This window comes from Gossypium arboreum, chromosome 8 (genome assembly GCF_025698485.1).
Source record: "Gossypium arboreum isolate Shixiya-1 chromosome 8, ASM2569848v2, whole genome shotgun sequence".
NCBI lineage: Eukaryota > Viridiplantae > Streptophyta > Magnoliopsida > Malvales > Malvaceae > Gossypium > Gossypium arboreum.
In genome coordinates, this window is record NC_069077.1 from 79,993,263 (window position 1) to 80,008,196 (window position 14,934).

Below are 14,934 nucleotides of genomic sequence, written 5' to 3' on the forward strand. Positions count from 1 at the left end.
TTTCTGCAAGATTTTTGTGAAAATAACTTGGGTTTTAGGTAGGGTTTTGTTTAAAAAAGAGAGGGAGAAGAAATGCGACCTCCCCTCACCCTCCCTCTACCCCCAATTGTTGCTTCCGTTTATGAGGAGAAAAGATGAGAAAAAGAGTGTCCTCTTTTCTCATTTTATTCACCATTTAAAATTGGGTCAAAGAAAAAAATGTAAATGTTTGGTTCACATTTAACCTCATGTTAAAATCCAATACAATGATTAAATATTCATTCCCAACATTTTAATATCTCAGAATATAATTTTTTCAATTTCAACATAAATTCCATGTGAATAATCAAAATACCAATTTTACAAAAAAAAAAAATTACCCTTTAATCCCTTATCATTTTTTTATTTCCATTCAAGGCAATGAATACCTCAAAAGAACTTTTAATTAGACCTCAAAAGAATTTTTAATTAGCACCTATAATCCATAATTATCAATTATTCACATAAAATTTTGCATTTATGAGTTTCTTTGATAAAAAGAAAAATTATAATTTAATCCCTATACTTTCCGTCTTTTCTAATTTAATCCCGAAAAGATCTTTATCAATTTAACATATTCCAAGTCATTATCATGCAAAACAATCATTATTAACTCATATTACTTAAATTTGAACAATTTACATTTTGTTCCGCCAACTTCTTAAAATTTACAATATGATACCTTATCCACATTTTCACATTCACAAATTTCCTACATCAATTTTCACCTCCAATATCAACTTAATTCTTTATGAATTCCCTTTTTCTAACTTATTTCAGAATTTTCTCAAAACTCACTAAACACAATCTCTCGTTATATAATTTTACATTCCATTAACCAAACATCAAATCTCAAAATATTTTAGATTTTAAAAATCTTATTACCATAAATAATATTACATTTTGTAAACCAAATGCTTCCTTTAAAGATTTAACCGAATAGAAGCACATCTACTTATTTGGACTCAACATATGTCGCTCAATTACATCTCTACTGATAATGGCATCGGACATTTCAAGAATTCGTTTGATTGTGATTAGAAAAGCATGTCACAGGTGCAGGCATTTTCTTCTGAACAAAATAAAAGATTCTTTGACAAGGAATTCAGCACCACAAATAAGAAACTGCATGTATCTGATAATATGAGATATTGAGAGGGGAACAAAAACAAAAACAAAACTGGGTGGGGGGGGGGGGGGTGGGGGGACAAAACAGAAGTAAAAAATAATAATGACACAAGACAAGCTAAGACATCATGACCTGATTGCTTGATTCTAGTGCTTGGCTGGCAAAAAACCTGACATCTACATCAGGATCCTCACTCAATTCAACTAAGCATGGACGGATTTTCTTCTCCACTACCTGTATTGTTCAAATCCAAGAATACAAAATTATATTCCAAATCCAGGAATATAGTAAACTACCATAACAATATCCTTATATATATAACCCTAAAAACAAATAGCTTCTTCCATTTCAACCAGGAGAGCTAAATGAGATGATAAGTCTTCAATTTTACCAATTGTCAGTAACATCAACGAATTAAAATAATTCAGAGATGGGAAACCAAGGTGAGACAAGAGGAACATAAAGAAATAAAAAACAGAGACACAATAGGTGGCATTCGTATAACATCACATGATTTGCAGGAAAAGTATAAACCCTCAAATTTTCTGCAAGACTCAACAAGATTCAGATGGTTTTTTTTCCTTTCTTTTCATCTTAATTTAATATTTCTTTTCTAAAATAATAACAAAAGCTACTTTGAAACATATACAGATTTTCCGCTCCCATGAAGGATATTCCACTAAAACTCTACATGTTTAGAAAAAGGAAGAAAAAAAAAATCAAATACTAGAATTCTACCACGTGACAGCTATTAAAATAAGAAAAAGTTTACTCACGGATTGATCAACAATCGGAATAAGTGATTGCAGCACCTTGGCCACGTTAAACTTGATGTTGGGTACCCTGTGTTTCGAAATTTTCAGTCTCATAAACAAAGTCAGAATTCAAACATATAACCTTTCAAATCAAAATACATCAGCATTACCTATCTTTTGAAGCATTAATAACCACTGGTAGAAGTTTTGAACAAGTAATATCTGAGCCCATAACAGGGGCAAGTAAAGAAATTGAATGTAGAATGGTCATCCGATGCAGATAATGAGGATTGTTAATCATGTCCAAAACCTGTCAATAGATTACCCAAAAAGGAGAGGTCATAGTGAGAACCAACATCTTCAGATGTCTCCTGTTCACCCATTAAAAAAAAAAAAACAGAGGTGGCAAAATGGGCCTAAGCCCAAGAACTCAACCTGAAAAACCCGAGCCTAAACCCATTTAAACCTGATTTGACCAAAAAGTCAAAGCCCAAACTTGAAAAGGCCCGAACACAAAAAAGTATGAAACGAAAAAAATTCAAATCCAAGGCTAACCCAAACCTGAACCCAATTTTAGTAATAAAGATTATTTAATATTTTTATAAAAGCTTTAATTATTAGTTTTATTCAAATATTTTTCTTAATAAATTAATTAATTGTTTTATATATAATGAAATAATAATTTTTTAGAAAATGAAATTGTCGATCACACAAACACAAAAGCTCTGTGATAATGGTCCCTAATTTTCAAGTTCTTTTCTTTAATTATTTTTCATTGCATTTAGCTTCTGATTCTTGGAGTATAAACTTATAAGGGATCATTTAATTCCTAATTTTAGATCATTTAGATCTAAAAAATAGTTATATATTATCAAGTAACAACATATTGAATGTAAAACAAACCCGAACTGAACCCGAGACCGAACTCAAAAAAGCCCAAAACAGAAAAAACCGACCCGAACCCACCCGATTGACACCTCTCGTTAACAAAAGCATACTGACCTGAGGAACTATGTGCTGCATTGCCCAATCTGGTCCAAATTCTTCTGCCAGTCGCTTCACATTATTAGCAGCAGCATCACGAATAGAATAAACCTAAAATGAACACCAATGTTGTTAACAAAGTTTATTTTGTAATATTACAATAATAAGTTCCTAGTAACACCTCTTAAAGGTAGACTAGCAATTCGTAAACTGCAAACAAAACCTAAAGCACACAGAACAGATTTGACATGCACAAATATTTCATTACAAGACATTTAAACTGGAATATAATGACTCAGAAAGTAACAGACAAACTACATTGGTTTTTGCTCCATATCAAAGTTCTTTGCACCTTATCTTTTAACCACTGCATGCAGAGTGCACCAAGTTTGTCATCAAAAAATCCAACACCCAACTGACTTGCCAATAAAGGAATGTATTCTATTATTGCAAGCCGAACCCTCCAGTGCCTATCCTCTGCAAGCTCCACAATTGCTGGCAATAGGGACTGGGACAGCAGATCAATTCCAATCACCTGCAATGATAGATAAACTATAAAGCTATTCACTAACATGCTCAGAATTTGTAATGCTTCCAACCCACCTGCAAAACAAATGACTAAAATAGCAAGGTGAGCAGTAAGGAAACTGCATGAGAGAACTGCTAAACAACACACCGTGAGACTTTTATCAAACATGGTATTCTATATACTCCTAAGGTATTATACTTTTGAACTTACTTTCCAATTCATTGTATTTTTTCACGTCATATTTTCTTAATTTTTTTTTTGCAACTACAAAAATAAGAAGGCAGTTGCAGTTGGCTCTAGCCCCAACTCTTCTTCTTTCTTGTCATCTTCTTTGTGTACCCCTTTCTCTTTTCTAGTTTCCCAGGTAATGGAGGAAAGCTTTATTTATTATATGTCAACATCTTTTTTTGTTCCAAAACAGTTTTACTAATATAAGAATGATATTGAGAAAATCTTCCTTTTTTTTTTCCATTTTACTTTTCAAATATATAATGTTCTTGTTTTCATTATCTTTTGATGTACATGTATTAGACAATTAAAATGAAAAATGTGTTTGAAACTATATATGATTCAAACTGTAAAATAATAGTAACCAATGAAGAAGAATTGAAAGTAGTTGTAATAATCAGAAGAAATGTCAATTGTTGATATCCAAAGAACTTTTCTTTTTTTCACCAATTGCAGCAGTATGATCAAACAAATAACTTTATAGTCATTGTGACCAAATTGAACAGTCATGTGGCCGAATTATTTGGACTCAGGTGGGATACGTCCAACAGAGGTATATTCAATTTTTCTAAGTTTTTCCAACTACCCATATCCATGTCAGACACGGGTACTACGAGCACAATACAAGTTGGAGTACCAGATATATTGGTGTTTTCTCCAGCAGCTAAAATAAAATCAATCTCTCAAACTTTAGTTGAAAAACAAGGAGTATCTGAGATTGATTTACCTCCTTTCACTTTTCAATCGAACATAGAAATATAAAAACCATTGTCCACTATTATTTTGCAATCTAAGATTGATTAAAATTGTCGAAATCTTAAATTAATGTAGAAAACAATAAAAAAAAAACCATTGCTTTCTTAATAAATCTTAACTGACAACTTAACAATTATAACAAACCTGGTTCACTTGATCAAGCTTGCTAATGATATTCAGTCGAACATCTGGAAATTCATCTTTCAAAAGAGAAAGAAATATGGGAAGCAATTGCTCTATGGTCGCATCCTATAAACATCAAAGGAGATTGTGTTATATGCAGAGAAAAAAGAAAGAAAAACTTGCAACCCATGTATAGCATGAATGCAATTCTATTTATAATGTAATAGAACAATAGGAAACAATGCCTTCTAGAATCAGTGAGACCCAACAATACAAAACCAGCAAAGCATCTAAAGCATCTCCAGACAATATGGAATAACCTATGCCAATTCCAAGGAAAAACAAAATTCCATTTAAGGTGAGCTATCCAAGCACAAGACAAACAGAATGTGTACCTTCCCTAAAACAGGTGCCATTCCCATTATAACTGAAGCTAAAGCAGAACGAACATGCTGGGATGAATCTGTTGATAGTTCCTACAGTAGGCAATGTTAATCAGGCAGGACAATGCTTGAGACTGGAAAAACTAAATTACAGCAATATATGAAAACAGAACCTCGACAAAGTAGCCAAAGTTCTCCATGAGCATTTTTACCTTGACACAAGGAAGAATATGCTGAATTGCTAATTCCGGGTTCAGAATTCGGCAAAACTTGGTTACTTTTCCCGCAGCAGCTATTCGGACTTCAGCTTCATTATCACGAAGCAGGCGAACGTATGCAGGAACTAGATCCGACCTAAACATGTAAACTTACAATATAATTCAAATACAACTCAAGAGCATCATCCCAAGTAATGCAAGAGTGTAAGAAAAATCGGCTTAAGATCGTTGAAATATGGATTTGATAAATAAACTAGAGGTCCGTTTTAGGAACTTATATTTGAGTAAAAAGAGTTGGCTCTGGATTACAAATCCAAACTTTTTGTTAGGATATCAAATAAAAAGAAATAAATTTGGATTCGGTAAATCCCACATCAATTTTAGATAGTCCAAAACAAGGATTTCAAATTACTATTGAAAGTAGGAAACAAAATCTATCAATTTTCTCTTTATCATTTTTTTACTTCTATGTAATGATAATTTATCCTTTTTATATTATGCCAAAAAATGCCCTGTCTAATTGAAAATCTATACTATTATTTAATATTCTCAATGATTTGGTGTCAACCTTCAACCAGATTTCCATTTGGTGGGAAATTTACCAAAAGCCCTTTATTTTTACAAAGTAATAGTTATTATTTTGAAGGCAATTTTGTCTCTTTATATAAAGTCTAGAAAAATGTTTACATATGATGCAATACGAACCCAAAACATTATAATTATTTATAATTCAATTTTACCATTTCAACCAAAGCTATATTTAGGTGTAATATCAAATTTTTTGAATTTGTCACAAAAATTTTTCACTCTCATCGTGAATATCCCATAATCTAGTATTAAAAAAACTCTCATATTGGCCAATGAGGCCTTGGCTCAATTGGCAAAGACAAAAGCCCTAGATCTTGGGTACCCAAGTTCAAGACCTACCCCATGTGCAATTGCCATGTGTGGATTTCAGTTCAATTACTCTAATTTGTAAGCTTTAGTCTGGATTATATCAATTCTTAGTCCATTTGTGTTTGTAATTGTTTGATTCTACTTTGTGATTACTCGAACAATCCGTGCTGTAATAGTTTGATACTTGTGATCACACAAACATGTATTTGTATTGTACTTGCAACACTTTAAAAAAAATCTCAATGGAATCAATCTATGAAAACTCCCATATTGTTTGTATTATTGTTAGAATTGTTATCTAGGAAATATATATTTATATAAATTTTGACAAGTTTTTCTATTCATGTCATGTCCATGTTCTTTTTTCATATTTTATCCTGTTTCAATTATTGGTCGTTGAGATGAATGTATTAGAGAATTAAATACAAACCTAGAATTTTTATTTAAAGCCAAATCAAAATCTAGAAATTGAAAATTTTATATTCTCCCAAACAAATAATTTTAAATCTATAAAAAAATTCTACATTTATATGAAAAATTGAACCAAAGTACCAGATTTGATATTTAAAAACTCCTGAAAAAAATATTTTTGCATTTACGTTTAAACCAGGGCCAAATTATTTAATGCTAAAACCCTTGTTTTCAACATTTTCAATTTTAAAAAGCATTTTAGGAAAACAATGAAAATTATTTATTATTTTCTAATTTTCACATATTCTTTTTCATTTTCCAAAAATCATTTTTAAAATTTTAAATCAAACATGTTTTCTTCAATGTTTTTCATTTTCCAAGTAAACAAAAATAACCAGAACCTTTGTTTCCTGAAATCAAACAGAGCCTAATTTTCAAATGTTCTCATTTTCATTTTTCAAAAATCATTCTAAAATTTTCAACCAAACACATTTTCATTAGTGATTTCTATTTTCCAAGAAAACAAAAATGAAAATGGCCTCTATTTTCTGAAACCAAATGGAGTCTAAAATTTTTTATATTCAAATTTAAGCTCCCATACGCTACTTAAGCCAATTACATGGATTTCAAATTGGATAGAAAGGAAATTCATCAAAAGATAAGGGAAAAGGGAAAAATAGGAAAAAAATAATTAAAATGGAGCAAAACAACCATAGCAATAGATATCATGAAAGCAAAAATAATAATAATGAGGAATTCTTACACGACAGATATTTACCTAGTAGGCTCAGGACCAACCGCTTCACATAGCTCATACAATTGATTAGCAACCATGTAACGGACACGCCAAGACTTATCCTAAAAGCAAAAGTAACACCCCAAAAAAAAAAAACATAAATATTAATTACTAAACTAAAGAATATAAGAGAGGATAAAAGGAAAAACTTAAGAAAATGATTTTACATTACATTTCACTCTTAGAAGCAAGAGCTAAATACTTTGCCTTAAAATTAACTATCCATCAAAACAAGCACAATATATATATTCTAAAAAATGAAAAGAAAAAAAGAGTTGTGAAGAACATAACATTTACAACCTTGAAGTTAATCAATTTTTGGCTGGTGAATATAAATCTCAATTCAAGAACTTGGTAAACCCCAAAGATATGAGGGATCCCTATAGAGTAGCATAACACAGATTGAAAGCCCTCGTGACAAAATGGGCATGATGCAGTTTGAGATGAAATAACAAAATGTGATAATCTATTTCCTTCAAAAGTATGCTGGAAGGAATCATTTACAGATGCAATATGTGCAAGCAAGATGATCAAAAAGTTTATGACATTAGTGCTTTCTAACACAACTGTGATCTAGGAATGTCATGCGATCAGAAGAACATTGGATAAGTTTTATCTTCAATGACTGTGAAAAGGTAAAATAAATCCCCAACCTCCTCAATTAAAATTTTCAAATACAGGAGAAAAAAAGACTAGTAATTTTTTTTTTTAAAAATGCCAAGAGCTTAAAAAACATATGTCGATAATGTAGGACTCAAGCAAAATAAAACAACAATACGGAGTTTACCCCAACTTCCTCAATCAAAAAGATGGGGGGAAATGGCAAAATAAGACAAGGAATATTAGAGACCGTAACATGTTTGTAACATAATATTTATCAAATGGTCTACCTGTGAGAAATTAACTATGACAGGGAGAATATGTGCTGCACAATCTTGGGGTTCCAACAACTTTCCAAGAGCTGCACAACCCTCAACAGCCAATAATCGAACAGAATCTTGGTCTGCAGGAATGAAATTTTAGTAAAAAAATTAGCATTAAACCATCTATAAAAATTGAACCTGACAACAATACTGGAAATTTAACATGGATGATAAAATGCATTAGTAGAGACAAATGATAATAGACAGGTGTGTTTTTCTTTCCATTTACAAAATAAGGTCAAAACCCGAAAAAGTACATCATGGACCTTAGTTAGCTTTACACGAGACACTAGAAATTTCACAGATTTTAAAACATAATTGTTTGAAAAGATAGGAGGAAAAAAAGTTATAAGTGCCTTTGGCTCTTTGCTAATGAGACTGTTCAAAACGATACTCTTGCTCCTAAGCAACACACCTTGAATTTATCAGATAGATGAAGTTGCAAAACGGGAAAACACATTCTTTTAATTTTTTTCTTTTCTTCTTTAGTGCTAACATAAAGGCAAGTTTCCTTGGAGCTACAAAGGAGCAGCCTGCTATACATGTCCCAATGCCTCTTCATTCCTACATATTTGCACCTAAGCCCCTTCTAAAAGGAAGAAAAGCTCCATAAGGCTACAAACTCTTTCCTTAGGATTTTGACCAGGTTTACCACAAATTAACTGTTCTGCATTTTTGAAGTATATACTTAAAGCTACTTTCAAATCAAAAGATATTTAGCTTATGTACAGACCATCCTGTGTCAGATCATCAAACATTGACATGATGTCCACCTTCAAATGAGGTGCTTCTACAGTAGCAGCAAAATTTCCAAGATTTGTTGCAGCAGATCTCCTAACCATGGGCATATCATCTTGACAAAGCTGACTGTATATCGCTCTCAGTTCAGTTTTTAATGCCTCCGGGGCACTTGGGTATGCAATATGAAACAAGCCACACGAGGAAACTCGAGCCGTAAACCACTCACCAGCAGCCAATCTCTGATGTTTGAGACAATAACATTCAACAAAAAGACGCAGTTATTCTATTGTACTGAAGTAAAACTAAATCAAGAACTAATTAGGATCAAAAATTAAAAGTGAATTTGATTATATATCCAAGATAATGTGAAGCCCTAGTCAGAGCGGAGGCAGTGAAGTCCTAGTCAGAGCAGAGGCAGAACATTATCATATTATAGGTAAATCCGATTCATAACATGGCAGTGCAGTAGAGCATGCAAGTTGCTATGGCAACCAGTACATGCTAATTTAGAATCACAAAACAGATAATGCAAGTACATTTTTGTCAACTGTCTGATTTAGAGTTTTTTTATTCTTCCACTAACAATTTTTGGGTCAAAAACCTAAAGCCACGATTGAACTCTATATCAAATTCCTGTAAAATCTTGTTGCAAAATGTTATTTCATCTTTCCCAACATGCATCTGCATTTCAAGGTAATCAACTTCCTAAATCCAATAAATATGCAAGACTATTGGAGATATATATACATATATATACACACACACACATTGTATGAGGAATATGAAAGCAAATAGCAGAAGCCAACCTTCACTAATGGAATAAAGGACTCAACCAAGTCCTGCTCCATCATCTGGGCACCAATTCTACACAATGATTCCACAGCCTTCTCCCTGACACAAGTTTCCTCAACAGTGCATAGAGTCTCCAATGGAGGTAACAATACATTAGCATATTGCACACCTCCAACATAAGGAATAAAAACTCCGAGTTCTTCCGCCATGGCAAGGAGAACTTCATCATCATCATCATTGTTCTCACTCAGAAATGGAATCAACTCTTTCCGTGTCCTTTCTTCACCAAGTGCACGTGCAATCGTAGAGAGTCTGCGGATAGAGTTCAAACGAAGCTGGATATCTTCATTCTTGAGCTCATCAATCAACACAGCAATGGGATACAACGGCTCATCAATCATTGCCATGTTAACTCACAAGATCTTACGCCTGTAAAGTATACCAATATAACTATCTAATTCTATCTCAGAATTCGAATTTCTGAACAATTAGAAATCACCGTAAAGAAACTCGAAGAAGTATTTACCCTAAGTTAACCATTTATACCTTTTCCTTCATTTTTCACCAAACAAGGGGTGAAGATGAAACCCTGATAAATGCTAGAAAAAACATGTTCCTTTCTATAAAAAAAAATTGGAAAAAATTTGAAACTTAAATAGACTGAAGCAAAAAATGACCGGCGAAGAGATCTATAATTGGGAGAAGCCAATTTTCATACAGTTAAAAAGGAAAAAGTGGAGTACCTTTAGAGGGTTCGTGTCCAGTGCGGAGCTGTTCAAGTTCGATCGGATCTTAAGCGAAGCAGGAAGAGAGACGGAAAAAGGTATCGATCAGTAAAAGATTAGAAGATTGGTTAAATTTTCGCTTTTGTGATTGAGGGTTCCTTTTTTTCTTCTTCTTTTCAAAACAATGGGGCTCTCTTTGACTACTATTTCTCTCTCCCGCAATCAATTACTACTATTCCAGTCCTAAGGTAATTTAGAAGGTACGGAAAGTGGTAATACTATACCACTTGCATTTTGGTCCGATATAAGCAAACTCAACTTTGAAGATTAGATGATGAAGTAAAATAAGCAACATTTACACGGTTAAAGGTTTGTTTTGTGTCGCCTAAATTTTTATATTTTATCTTTATTATTTTATTTTGACTTTTAATATTTTATTGTTGATGTAGCACCAGATGTAGCACCACTTTATTTTATATGTCAATAAATAATTCGAATTTTATAAAATTAAAAAAGTATAATTCCAAAAATTATAAAAATGTTAAAAGTAAAATGATAATATAAATTTTTTCAAATTTCTAACAAAGAAATTCTAAAATTTTGTTAAGATAATAGAAATGTAAAAGAAATCTAATTTTTTCAAATATTCTTAAAAAAAAAGCTATTCAAGTCTAGTCAACTAAAAATATAAAATTTGTCCAAATTTTTACTTTAAAATATAAAATTTTAACAGATGTACTTTAGTTTCACAAATTCAAAGTTGAAACTAACACACGTCATGCGTATTATTATGTGTTTTCGTCCTTTGGATTATTTGCTGGTTTAATTCAATTTGAGAAGCATGTATGAATGTCCGCATTCAAGTTTCAAAAGGAAGCCACGCCACTTTATTCTTTAATTGTTACTTGGACAAATGTTGTAATTTCTTCAATTTCTAGCCAAGTTCGTAATTTAGTAGTCGACTAACATACAAGTTTTGTTTAAATGGAGTTATTTATAGGAAAAATTACAAACCATAGCATTATATAATAAAAAAGATAGTGACTTAGTTTTGAATTTTTACTAATTGGAGTTTACCATGATACTTAAAAACAATGAAAATACATATGGTTTCTAAATAGTTTTCATGAAAAATTTTGATTTTTGGGCACCACTAATAATAGTGTATTAGTGATAAGCCTAAGCTTAATTTTTGAAAAATCAAAATAAATTAAAGGTAAATTATTTATTTAGTCACTCATTTTTTTTTGGGTTATCCAAAAAGTAATTCCTGAAATTACATCATTCAATTTTTAAGGCACTTTTCATGGCACTTGATTGGATACACCACATCAAGTTTACACTTTCATTTTAGTCACTCTACTTCCAAAAAAATCATTTTTTGATATTGTAACGCCCCAATTTTCGTGAATTCTGTGAATGTTGGCATAGGTTTAATTATGTTAGTGGGCCTCTAGAAGGCCCAAGCTTAAGATAGAACCCGGTAATTTTAGTTAATTTTTGTTCCATAAGAAAAAGGGAGTGAAATTATGAAATAGGACCTATGTGAAAATGTTTGAAAATGCTATAGGCTAATTTGTAGTGGCCAAATAAATAGTAGTGCAAAATAGGAGGATTTGCATGTCAAATTTCCCACTTTTAATGTAGTGGCCAGCCAATGTGATGGATAGTTGATAATGTATGCATTTTAGCATTTTAATAGTTAATGGATGATGGGCATTAGCATTTTAATAGTTAATGGATGATGGGCATGGTAAGCATTATGGGCATATTTTTATTGGAATTATGGCATGAGTACGGCACAAATATTAGTATATCATTAATGTGTCATAAAATGTTGAGTGATAAGAATAACAAAAGGAAGTAAAGGAAGGTTTTTGTTCATTCTTTGTTCTTCATAGCCGAATTTGAAAGAGAGCAAATAGGGGAGGAAACCCTTGAATATTCGGTCACTGGGAGGGGGAAAATTTGAAGGTAAGTTCTTGGTACTTTGCTTCTATCTTGATATTCATGAGTTCTTCTTGATTCTACCCTAACTCATGAAGCATATTTTGGTTTTTGGTTGTTGTTTCATGTTCTTTTGATGAAAAATGGAAGATAGGTGAAGTTGAGCCAAACAAATGAGCATGCATGTGCCTTAGATGCTAAGGGGAAAAATCGGCTAACATGTTGTGCTTTAAAATGATGAAATGGAGATTATACTGAAGTAAAATCATAGATATGTGATGATTGATTGGTGATATACATGTTTAAATAACAAGCATGCAAGTTAGGTGTGAAAGAGTGATTTGGTAATAAATCTGCTTGGGACAGCAGCAGTAACGTGACTTTGGAAAATCACCATAAATTGTGGGAGATAAATTAAAAGCTGAATAAATTATGTAATTAAAGCTTAATGAGTCTAGTTTCAAATGAAATAAACGAGAACATATTTTGAATTCTGTACAATGAGAAATTTGATTCGTAATGAAGAGTGGTCAGATTAGTCAAGCAGTGAAACATGGGAAACTTTGAGAAAAATCTGGTATTGATTAGCTAAACCAAAAATTCTGAAAATTTTATGGATAGAAGATATATGAGTCTATTTTCAGGGAAAATTAACGGCACTTGATTTGGAGTTTCTTAGCTCCAGTTATAAATGATTTAGTGACTGTTGCTCAGGAAGACAGCTTGCAGTGAAATTATGATTATGTGGTAAACATTGACAAAAATTTGTTAATGAGTTGCTTATTGATTTCTTATAAGCTTACTTATTGATTTCTTATAAGCTTACTATGACCTGTAGGTGTGGTTGGCCAAATATTGTAAGGGGTTAATACGTAGTTTGTATTTGAATAGTTAGATTAACGTGTTAGTAATCCAATTGTAGGCGGTTCGTGTGTGGATCTCACAAGATATCGTCGCAAAGCAGTGTGTAACTAACACCCTCTTTCTTAGTCTAGATCGGCAAAAGTCAAAAAGCGAAATGTCAAAAGCGGTATTTTGTAGATTTGCGAGTGTGCGAATACTCGTGAGGTAAATCGATTAATGTTTTTGGTAAGCTGCAATGTTTGGACTACAAAGTCTATGATTTCTGTGCCCTCGATATTTTTGGGCTTAATGGGCCAAAATTGAAATGATGGGCCAACGGGCCCAATTCGGTAAGAACCTGTAATATCCTAAATTAAGGCTTAATCGGAATAGTGGTTTCGTGACCACAAATCCGAGATAGAAATAATTATTTTACAATGATTTTGATGTTTATGATATGATTGCATGATTGTGTGAAAATTTCGTGATGAAATTCTATGCCTAAAGTGCTTAAATTGAAAGTAGGGACTAAATCGAATAAGTTGCAAAACTTGCATTCTAGAAGTTTTAGTATGAAATTGTTTTGGAATATTAATGAGGGGTCTTAAATAGCAATTTTACCAATTTTAAGTTCATGGACAAAATTAGGACATGGAAGGAATTTTTGGAAAGTTTAGTAGTAAGGGTATTTTGGTCATTTAGTTATTAAAATGAATTAAAAACAAAATTAAAAGCCAATTTTGTCCATCTTCTTCATTAGGCCGAAATTTCAAGGGTTCTCCATAGCTAGGGTTTTTTCAAGCTTCCAAGCTCCATAGTAAGTGATTCCAAGCCCGCTTTTAATGATTTTTACGTTTTTGAGATCCCTAACTCGATAAAGCTTATGTTAGCAATAATTTAACCTAGGGTTTATATTTGGAAAAATACCCATAGGTGAAATTTGTGTATTTTGATGTTTTATGATAGAATATGAAGTTTTAAATTATGTTAGACAACTTGTACTACTCGATTTTAAGCAAAAACGAGTAAAAGGGCTTAATCGGTAAAAATACCTAATAGTCACAAGTACATGTTAGAGTGAGAATTTGATGTTGCCATAGAAGAGAAAAGTGATCAGCATGTTGTAAAACATAAGAATAAGGAATAAAGTTTAATCCAGAGCCTAGGGGCAAAAATGTAAATATGCAAAAGTTTAGGGTAAAATTGTAATTTTGCCAAAATTTGAGTTAAGGATTAATTTGATAATGTGAGTATTAAATAAGCTAAATGTGTTATTTTAGATCAAGAAAGACGTGGAATCGACCTCAATCGAGGAAAAGAAAAGATTGTGGACTAAATTGCAAAATCTTTGTATTTTGGTACCAAGGTAAGTTCATGTGTAAATAATGTAGCATAATTGTTATTTTTAAGTTATTGATATTAATTATGTGTTATGCTGAATTTTATTATGAAATGTATGCTTTGTGGTTAATTTCAAATAATATGTAAATTATGTGAACTACTTGTTAAATATAATTGTTACCGAGTATTGATTTCGGCATTCTACGGAAGACGACAAGGATAAGTGTTCGAGGAAAAAGCCCGTTTGAACCTTAGGAATAGATTAGGATACAAGTGACATGTCACTAGGATGGTTGAGCATCCGAACTCGTTGAGTTGAGTCTGAGTTCACTTATGGATGCGAATGTCTGAACTCGTTGAGTTGAGTCCGAGTTCGTGAGATGTAACTAGGCATC

The 14,934-nt window shown here is 32.1% G+C and overlaps 1 protein-coding gene across 3 annotated transcripts; it reads right to left on the minus strand.

The window, feature by feature from the left end:
• Positions 1-763: 763 nt before the first annotated feature.
• Positions 764-10,768, minus strand: LOC108467183 (serine/threonine-protein phosphatase 2A 65 kDa regulatory subunit A beta isoform-like). Of its 3 annotated transcripts, none has more exons than XM_017767744.2 (14): positions 10,427-10,768; positions 9,698-10,137; positions 8,884-9,130; positions 8,118-8,230; positions 7,210-7,289; positions 5,118-5,259; positions 4,918-4,998; positions 4,544-4,648; positions 3,239-3,421; positions 2,905-2,997; positions 2,073-2,212; positions 1,924-1,990; positions 1,280-1,381; positions 764-1,090 (listed from the first exon to the last, which is right to left on the minus strand). In XM_017767744.2, exons 2-14 carry the CDS (start codon positions 10,088-10,090, stop codon positions 1,034-1,036), a joined length of 1,803 nt encoding a protein of 600 aa, XP_017623233.2. In that variant the 5' UTR covers positions 10,091-10,137; positions 10,427-10,768; the 3' UTR covers positions 764-1,033. The 3 variants fall into 3 exon arrangements, with proteins under 3 accessions (XP_017623233.2, XP_052887904.1, XP_017623230.2); XM_053031944.1 differs by having other exon boundaries at positions 764-1,153; positions 9,698-10,112; positions 10,427-10,763; XM_017767741.2 differs by having other exon boundaries at positions 9,698-10,112; positions 10,427-10,762.
• Between the last annotated feature and the right edge of the window lie 4,166 nt (positions 10,769-14,934).

Excerpts from the sequence above, each read along its gene's own strand:
- LOC108467183 (XM_017767744.2), bottom strand. The coding sequence starts at position 10,090 with ATGGCAATGATTGATGAGCCGTTGTATCCCATTGCTGTGTTGATTGAT. Across the intron at positions 8,231-8,883 it reads TGATGATCTGACACAGGATG|ACCAAGATTCTGTTCGATTA; the intron begins GTCTGTACATAA and ends TCATTCCTGCAG. Across the intron at positions 4,999-5,117 it reads ATATTCTTCCTTGTGTCAAG|GAACTATCAACAGATTCATC; the intron begins GTAAAAATGCTC and ends TGCCTACTGTAG.